Source organism: Mus caroli, chromosome 16 (assembly GCF_900094665.2).
Source record: "Mus caroli chromosome 16, CAROLI_EIJ_v1.1, whole genome shotgun sequence".
NCBI classification, from domain to species: domain Eukaryota; kingdom Metazoa; phylum Chordata; class Mammalia; order Rodentia; family Muridae; genus Mus; species Mus caroli.
Window position 1 is genome coordinate 45,239,690 of NC_034585.1, and position 9,294 is coordinate 45,248,983.

At 44.1% G+C, this 9,294-nt stretch overlaps 1 protein-coding gene across 1 annotated transcript in view; it reads left to right on the plus strand.

Moving 5' to 3' along the window:
• The window catches only part of Dppa2 (developmental pluripotency associated 2), a 10,426-nt gene extending 2,724 nt beyond the window's left edge, over window positions 1-7,702 (plus strand). Inside the window, exons 3-6 of the mRNA XM_021185497.1 lie at window positions 1,291-1,496; window positions 3,133-3,388; window positions 5,290-5,485; window positions 6,642-7,702. Of these exons, the coding sequence (XP_021041156.1) occupies window positions 1,291-1,496; window positions 3,133-3,388; window positions 5,290-5,485; window positions 6,642-6,720 (737 nt within the window). The 3' untranslated portion in view covers window positions 6,721-7,702. The remainder of the gene's footprint in view (window positions 1-1,290; window positions 1,497-3,132; window positions 3,389-5,289; window positions 5,486-6,641) is intronic.
• The last annotated feature ends 1,592 nt before the right edge of the window (window positions 7,703-9,294 follow it).

Genomic DNA, 9,294 nt, shown 5'->3' on the forward strand with positions numbered 1-9,294 from the left:
AAAAAAAAAAAAAAAGTCTTGGTGCTTCAAAGTAAGGTAGTACAAGCTAGCCTCAGAGCAGCTGGGGACTGGGGGTGCTATTTATAGAAAGTGACACATAGGTAGAGTTCTGGAGCAATGCTGATTTGGGGTGCATTTTAGAAGCGGTTCTTTTGATTCTGTAGAAACAACTGGGTGTGTGTGTGTGGGGGGGTACTTCAAAATCTAGACTTTGGCCATTTTTGAGTAATTTCCCCCCCTCAAGGCTGGGTTTTGCTGTTTAGTCCTGACTGTCGTGGAACTCTGTAGAACAGGCTGGCCTCGAACTCTGCCTTCAAAGTACTAGGATTAAAGTTGTGTTCCATCACATCTGGCTTGCTATTGGACTTTTTATTTAGCTGAGGATGGAGTGAACTCCTGGCCCTAGGCTGTAGGTGTTGTCATTACACTCTTTTGACATTATGGTCACATGACATTATGTTTTTGTGAAGCTGGGGGTGAAACCTAGCCCCTCCTGTAGTGGGCGTATCTCCAACTGAATGATATCGATAGCCCCTGCATCCAGACACAGGATCAGCCAAAAGTATTTGCTCCTGTAGTTGCTGAAGCCAATAAAACAAGCAAACAAACAGGCTAAATATCCTTAAACACGTCTTTAATCTCAGCTCTTGGGAAGCAGGCAGCTCTCTGAGTTTGAGGCCACCTTGGTTTACAAAGCAAGTTCCAGGACAGCCAGGGCTACACAGAAATCCTGTCTCCAAAACAAAAACAAAAACAATAAAAACCAGGAGAGGAGGAGGGGAGAGGAGAGCAGAGGAGGGGAGGGGAGGGGAGAGAGAGAGAGAGAGAGAGAATATTTCAGCTGTCTAGAATGCATATGGCAGATTCACAGCAAGCATATGATTAAAATAAGATAGAATCTTATTAGGATTTATTATGTAAATATGTATTACTGTCCCAGGTCTCCTATTTTAAGGGGTCTATGATCTCGGTCAAGTGAATTCCTCATTGTCATTTTCATAATTGGAGGAAAACAAAAAGAAGCTATCTTTTTTTTTTTTTTTTTTTTTTTTTTTTTGGAGACAGGGTTTCTCTGTGTAGCCCTGGCTGTCCTGGAACTCACTCTGTACACCAGGCTGGCCTCAGAACTCAGAAATCCACCTGCCTCTGCCTCCCAAGTTCTGGGATTAAAGGTGTGCGCCACCACTGCCCAGCCCAAGAAGCTATCTTTATATACAAAGTGGTTTGTGAGAAGAATCTTAAAGCAGTCCCTGAACACTATTGCTTTCTCCCTGTTCGTTCTTCTCTCAGCCCGTTCTCTGGTGAGGCATGCGGGAATCAAACACCCAACCAGAACGATACCAAGCACCTGCCCTCCGCCCAGCCTGCCTCCTATCAGGGACGTGTCCAGGAACACTCTTCGGGAGTGGTGTCGGTATCATAACTTGAGTACCGATGGCAAGAAAGTTGAGGTCTATTTGAGACTTCGGAGACACTCATATTCTAAACAAGAATGTGTAAGTGACAGCTGTGGTGACGGGGTTGGGGGATGGGCTCTCCCTCTGGGGTTAGCTGTCTTACTGAAATTGTTCTAGGAAATCTCCCTTGAAGGCAGGGTTCCAGGCATACATCCAAATGAGTGCCTGGAGCTCAGAGATCCATCTACCTCTGCCTCCTGAGATTAAAGTTGTGTGCCAACACACATAGCAGGATGTCTGGAAAATGTCTTTTTTATTATTATTATTTTTTTTATTATATGTAAGTACACTATAGCTGTCTTCAGACACTCCGAAGAGGGAGTCAGATCTCGTTACGGATGGTTGTGAGCCACCATGTGGTTGCTGGGATTTGAACTCCGGACCTTCGGAAGAGCAGTCGGGTGCTCTTACCCACTGAGCCATCTCACCAGGCCTGGAAAAGGTCTCTTAAGTGTCTTAGGCTGGTCTTCTACCTCCCAAGTTCCTCAATTACAGGCATGAGCCATTGTCCCTAGTGGTAAGCTTCTGAGGCAGTCCCTTACTATGTGGTCCTCCTACCTCAGTCTCCCAGTCTAATAGCTGTGAGCTGCGATTACAGCCCTCATTACTCTGGCTCCACATGAATTATGATTCAAATGTAATCCAGTAAGATGATTTCATATTCAAACCTACCTGAACCCCCTGAGACAACACTAGTTCTTCATCTCTGGGGGTTTTGTTGCTTTCAAATCTGAGTATGACAGCTAAGCATGACACACACCCTGGGGTCCACGAACTGGGAATGTGGGGGCAGTAGTGTCTACAGCTCAAGGTTTTCCTCAGCTACACAGTAAGTTCTAGGTCAATGAGTGTCACCTCCAAACAATAAGAGGAGCTAGGTGGGTGACAAATTTCAGTCCCAGTACTTGGGAGAATGAGGCAGGAGAAGGGCAGGCAGCAAATCCAAGGTCATCCTAAGCTATAAAGTAAGATGGAAAATAAAACAAAACATGGGGCATAAAAAGGAACAAAAACAAAGGAGTGATTGTACTCTTAACAGTCTGGGTCTTGAACTAGTGATCTTATCTCTTTTTTTGTTTGTTTGTTTGTTTTTTGAGACAGGGTTTCTCTATATAGCTCTAGCTGTCCTGGAACTCACTCTGTAGGGTAGGCTGGCCTCGAACTCAGAAATCTACCTGCCTCTGCCTCCCAAGTGCTGGGATTAAATGCCTGTACCACCACGCCTGGGGCCAGTGATCTTATCTTGATCTTCAGTTTTTTGTGCAGTGTGTACATTACATACCTGTGTGCACAGGGAGGGCAGAAGGGAGGGAGGCTTTTCGTATCCTATCAGTATATCTACCCCTTTGTGGTGCTCAAGTTTTCTCAGCTATTCTGAAAGCCAGCTAGCACCAACAAAAACCTGTCTCCATCCCCCTTAGGAGCTATTGTTCTAGGCATTTGTTGGGGACACCCAGCCGATTACACACTGTTGCTGGAGTCAGTGATTCGTCCCCACTGAGCCATCTGTCCAGACCAATCTGTGCTTTTGCTTTTATCTGCCAAAATTCTCTCTCCTTAGAGAACCAACACTCTAGAAAGAAGTAGTGTTTCCAAAATTGCCACCCAGTGTGAACTTGTGAAATTTGCATACCGAGCCTGAGCACTTAGGCATACTGGTGAATTTCCTTTGCAGCATATTCCCAATACATCTCGTGAGGCCAGAATGAAGCAGGGTCCCAGGAAATCCAAGATAGTCTTCAGAGGAATCGGGCCTCCAAGCAGCTGCCGAAGGAGAAGGGAGGAGAGTGGTGTCCTGGAAATTCTAACTTCACCTAAGGAGTCCACATTTGCAGCCTGGGCAAGAATTGCCATGAGAGCAGCTCAGTCAATGTCTAAGAATCGATGTCCTCTTCCGTCTAATGTGGAGGCCTTTCTGCCACAAGCCACTGGTAAGACCTCCCTAAAGATGTGAATGCTATTCTTTCAGAAGCGTGGTTAACCTCAGCAGGAGACAGAAAGACATAAAGTAGCAGGGGGTTAAAGTCTGAAGACTAACCTGGTAGGGTGGTGCCTATGTAAAATTTCCGCACTTGGGAGGTGGAGGCTGGTGGGCCAGTAGTTCAGTGCCATCCTTCACTTTATGCTGAGGTCAAGGACACACCTGGGAAGTCAAAGACCACCTCACAAAATGTAGCGAACTTAGAACAGATTGCTTCTCAATCTTCCTGCTGTGACCCCTAACCACACAATTTTTGTTGTTGTTGTTGCTACTTTAAGAACTGTGATTTTGCTACTGTTATGAATTGTAATGTAAATATTGTTGGAGATAGAAGTTTATCACAGGGATCAAGACTGATCTAGGTGGAGAACCACTGATGTAGAGGATAAATTTGACTCATGTAAGGCTCCATTTTTAAGCTGGGCCTGGTGGCCTTGCAAAGACAGGTGGATCTCCGAGTTCAAGACCATCCTGGTCTACAGAGTGAGTTCCATCCAGGACAGCCATAGTTACACAGAAAAACCTTATCTCAAATAAGACAACAAAAATCTGGTTGGTCATAACTACACAAGTTCATTATGTTGTTGTCTTCTCTTCCACTAATCTCTAGGTTAGGACCGCAGCACCTTAGTCTAGCTCTGGAGGGTCTCTTGTAATCAGGTCCCTCTAGGATCACTCTTTCTATTCAAGATTACATTGGCTTTCCATGTTTTATGCTCCTGTGTTGATTATTATTATTTTGAAACTTTGGGAAGTATGTTGAACCTCTGGTTTGATTTTTTTGTTGTTGTTGTTGGTGGTGGTTTTTTCTTGTTTTTGTTTTGTTTTGTTTTTTGTTTTTTTTTCGAGACAGGGTTTCTCTGTGTAGCCCTGGCTGTCCTTGAACTCACTCTGTAGACCAGGCTGGCCGCCTGCCTCTGCCTCCCAAGTGCTGGGATTAAAGGTGTGTACCACCATTCCTGGCTCTGGTTTGCTTTTGAGAAGAGAACTATATATACAATATTGATTCTTCTGGTCTAAGACCATGGTGGGGGTCACATCATTATTTCACTTCCTTGGTTCCTTTTATTCCAAAGTATGTATGCATGTATGCATTGGGGCAATTGTATATGAAAAATTCCCCCTTGATTTAGCAGTCATGGCTCTTTTAGTGAGATCAGTACAAAGTAGTGTACTACAGACAAGTGGACTATGAGTCAGAATACCTGTGTCAGCTCATTGGAGAAAATGGTATTGAATACTATAAATACTGGCTACCTCTACTGTTACAGGGAAAACAAAGGTTTGTGGGGCTTGGCTCAGTGGTAAAGTCTTGCTTAGCATTTGTGAGGTCCTAGATTTAATCTCCAGTATTGGGAAAAGAAAGACAAGTAGAATATCAGTATTAACAATAAGTATATTAATATGTAAACCATTTAGCAAGGTCTTGAACACAAAGTGAGCATTCTGCAAAGCGACTAAGGTTCTTGTGGTCAGAAACAGTCATCTGACTGGTTTTCCATGCATTGTTCTTTATTTACTTTGTTCTAATACTTAGTTTTTTCAGTGCGAATTGTATAAAGGGTTTTTGACAGCTTATGAGCCAGCAGGAAATGCATTGGACTTTTAGTAAAGAGGCACTGACTGAGAGGTGGTGGAGAGTTGTCTTGATTTTCTTTTTTTTTTTTTTTGGTTTTTCGAGACAGTGTTTCTCTTTATAGCTCTGGCTGTCCTGGAGCTCACTTTGTAGACCAGGCTGGCCTCGAACTCAGAAATCCGCCTGCCTCTGCCTCCCGAGTGCTGGGATTAAAGGTGTGCGCCACCACGCCCGGCTTTGATTTTCTTGTTGTTGCTTTTCTTTCTACCTCTCAGGATCCAGATGGTGTGTTGTCCATGGTAGGCAGCTCCCTGCAGATAAGAAAGGCTGGGTTCGCCTGCAATTTCTTGCTGGACAGACCTGGGTTCCAGACACTCCCCAAAGGATGAATTTTCTCTTCCTGTTACCGGCCTGTATTATCCCAGAACCAGGAGTGGAAGATAATCTGCTATGTCCTGAATGTGTTCACAGGTAATCCCTTAGTACCTCTCTTGGCATGGGAAACTGAAAAAGGAAGATGTCTAGATGAATTTTTCTGACTAACTGAACAGAAGCCAGAGAGCAAACACTCTATTTTTCTAATTCCCCATATTGATCAGGTGAAAATAGGAAACAGCTTAGAACTGCATAAGGGCGACTTATTCTCATAAGTCTGAATAATGTGCCTGAGAAGTGTGGAACCCAGTCTAAAACCAAGACTGTTAAAAGGGGCCTGCAAGGTAGTTCAGTGAGCATAGTGCTTGCCTCCCTTGAATAAAATCCTAGATTTGATCCCCAACACAGTATAGAGCCAGAGGTAGAAGCCAGCCTAGGCTATGTGAGACCAAGCCCCAAGGAAAGTGTACCTTGGCCTTATAGATAGTGCTTTTGATTTGAGTTATATTTATTTATTTGTTGGTTTAGATCACTGATGTTTGAGGACCCAGGCATGTCACAGTACACGTGATCACAATAAAAAACCAGGTCCTTATGGTCCCAGCTGCCAGCCCTGAATTAAATTTCAGAACTCAGCATCTATGCATGAGTACAAAAACAACCTTCTGCTCATTGAGAATATTCGGGCACATAGAACATGTGAACAACCCCCCCCCCAAAAAAACAACAACAACAACAAAAAACCCAACAAAACAAAACAAACAAAAAACAAAAGGTCGGGCATGGTGGTGCACACCTTTAATCCCAGCACTTGGGAGGCAGAGGCAGGCAGATTTCTGAGTTCGAGGCCAGCCTGGTCTACAGAGTGAGTTCCAGGACAGCTAGGGCTATGTAGAGAAACTCTGTCTCAAAAAACCAAAACCAACCAAACAAAAAACAAAAGAACATGTGAACTCTGAGCAGCCTTGACTGTAGCTCTTCATTCATCAATCCCAGCATTCAGGCAGTCATCTCAGGGGCTCCAGAAATGGAAAAGGCTCCCTTATTTATTGTATGTGCTCATTTTGTTTGGGTTTTGAGTCAAAAAGTCTAGGCTGGCTTCAAAGTCTATAGAGATCCACCTACCTGCCTTTGTTAGTGCTGGGATTAAAGATGTGCCCCACCACCCCCAGCTTTTATCTCTGTTAAGGGAAAACTCTGGCTTCTCCCCCTTGCAACTTTTAAAAGTTTTTCTTTAACATTTGTCTTACAGCAACAAGAAGATCCTAAGAAACTTGCAAATTAGAAGCCGTGCAAAGAAAAATGCCCTACCCCCAAATATGCCGCCTTAGACAAGATTTTACTCTGATATAAGGGAATGGAAGAATATTCTGTGATCCCTATAATGGCTAAAAACAAACAAACAAAACAAACATAAACCTGGCTGTCAGTCATCAGAAGCCCCTCCTCCTGTCTCCCAGCAGAGTGGAGACTCTGCTGACAAATCAGCATCCATCTCTCTAACAACAGCCCGCTGCATCTTAACATCTCTGACTGACAGCTCCCTTATGGCCTTGTGCTGGATTTGCATCACTCTAACAACAGCCCGCTGCATCTCAGCATCTCTGATAGCTCCTCATGGCCTTGTGCTGGATTGGCTAAATGCTTAGCTATCTGAGAAATGATTTGGTTTTACTGGGTTTGTTTTGCTGTACTTTTTTTATATAGATTTTTTTTGGGGGGGGGATGGGGAGCAGTTTCAAATTAACAAAGCAGAATGTACTTTTTTAAAAAAAATATATATATTTTTTTTTGAGTGGCTTTATCATGTAGCAACTCCAGTGGACCTGGAAATTCTAGGTAGACCAGACACATATTGGGATTTACATGCCTGTGCAATACCGCCTAGCCCGTACTGATATATGTTTGACTAGTATAGATCTGGGTGTTGACAAGTGTTTATAGAGTGCCATACATTTGAAATCATATAGTATGCTACCGTTCAGATTGGCTTTTACCTAGCAATATGCATGTGAGAAATATCCATGTCCTCGATTGATTTTTCTTAATGCTGAGATTCCATTGTCTAAGATGTGCCTTATGAATTGATGCTATTACATGTGGATATCTGGTTGGTTTTTATATATCCAAGACAGGGTCTTTTGCAGCACAGGCTGGTCTTGAGTATTTTAATTTTTTAAAAATGTTATTACTTGACATTTCCCACTCTGATCACACCCACCATCCCTGACTTCTCTTATTGTGCCTGTAGCCCCACCAACTTGGCCTTCGGGGTCACTCACACAGACATGAATACAGTGTATTTACCAGTGTACAGGCAGCTCGCCAGCAGCTGAACTGACTGCTGATGGCTCTCCGTGCTCCAACAGTCATCAACTGGCAACAGTAGCTCCCCAGGAAGAGCATAGCTCCCACAGACTCCTCATCTCTCCTTGACTGCATGTTTATGGGCTTGGTTGATCCTTGGGCCTTCATTTCCTAAGTGCTGAAGTGTACCACAGCCTACAATGCTGTACATTCAACACAGAGCTGTAGGCATACTAGCAGGTCACATACTTTACAAAGCTACATTCCCAGCTGTAAACTGATGGTAAGGATAGAGACTCTGTGGAGCCCAGGCTGGTCCCCCAAATTCACAAACATGCCTCTGTCTGTTCAGTTCGCACACAGGTTTGAGACGGATGCGTCTTGGGCTTGTCTTTAGGATGTGTAACCTAGGTCAATGCCAAATCCTTGATCTTGCCCCTGCTTCTCGGATCACCAGATTTAAAGGTGTGCCACTACACCCAGACTGCTGGAGTGCATCAGTGATATATTGTTAGGATTAAACCAAGTCTTCCTTAGCTCTGAGTGGCTTCAAACTTTCCTTGTAGCTGAGGATAACTTGGAACTTCTGAGCCCCCTTCCTACTAACCTAGTGCTGGCATGGGTAGTATGTACCACCATTTCGCCTTTTATGGAATGACCCTAAGGTTTTTTATAGCGACTCCAGCACTTGATATATTGGGCTATATCCCCAGCCTAGCATCTTCCATTCTGTTTTTGAGCTGACCCAAGTTGAGCTCGGATTTCTGCTGTAGTCCAGGCAGAAATCCGAGCTCAACTTGGATTCTACCATTCTACCTCAACCCCCTCTGTGCTCTCATACAGAGTAACATGCACTGAGAACACAGGGGTGCTCTGAAGCCAGAGGGTAATGGGAGCACAAGGCCAGCCTTATGTATGGCAAGTGGCAAACTGAGGCCAGATTAGACTACATAGCCATTTTAGGGTTTTGTGGCTAGACTGCCTCAACAAAAAGAATGGAGAGAGGAACCAAAGAAAGAAAGGAGGAGGGGGAACTTTTGGGATAGCATTGGAAATGTAGATGAAGAAAATACCTAATAAAAAAAGAAGAGGAGGAAGAATCATTTTTGGGGCTGGAGAGATGGCTCACAGGTTAGTTAAAAGCACTGGCTGTGAGCCGGGCATGGTGGCACACGCCTTTAATCCCAGCACTCGGTAGGTAGAGGCAGGCAGATTTCTGAGTTTGAGGCCAGCCTGGTCTACAGAGTGAGTTCCAGGACAGCCAAGGCTACACAGAGAAACCCTGTCTCAAAAAACCAAAAAAAGTCATTTTGACATTTAAGGAGGTAGGAGGTCATAGTTATTTAAGGTTCAGTCTGCCTCTTAGTTTAGAATTGCAGCCCAGACACCTGCCTCCCTTTCCATGCAAATTGAAACACTGTTAATTGTTAACCTTTGCGGATCTTTCAGTACATTTTTAATCGATTCTTCTTCCCTCAATCTTGCCTTGATTCTTGCCAACATCCTCCCTCCCTCTCTCTAAATCAGGAACCTGTGACAGCATTGGCTATACCAGATAATCTTTTTGTTTCATGGGACACAGAGGCAGGTAGACATCT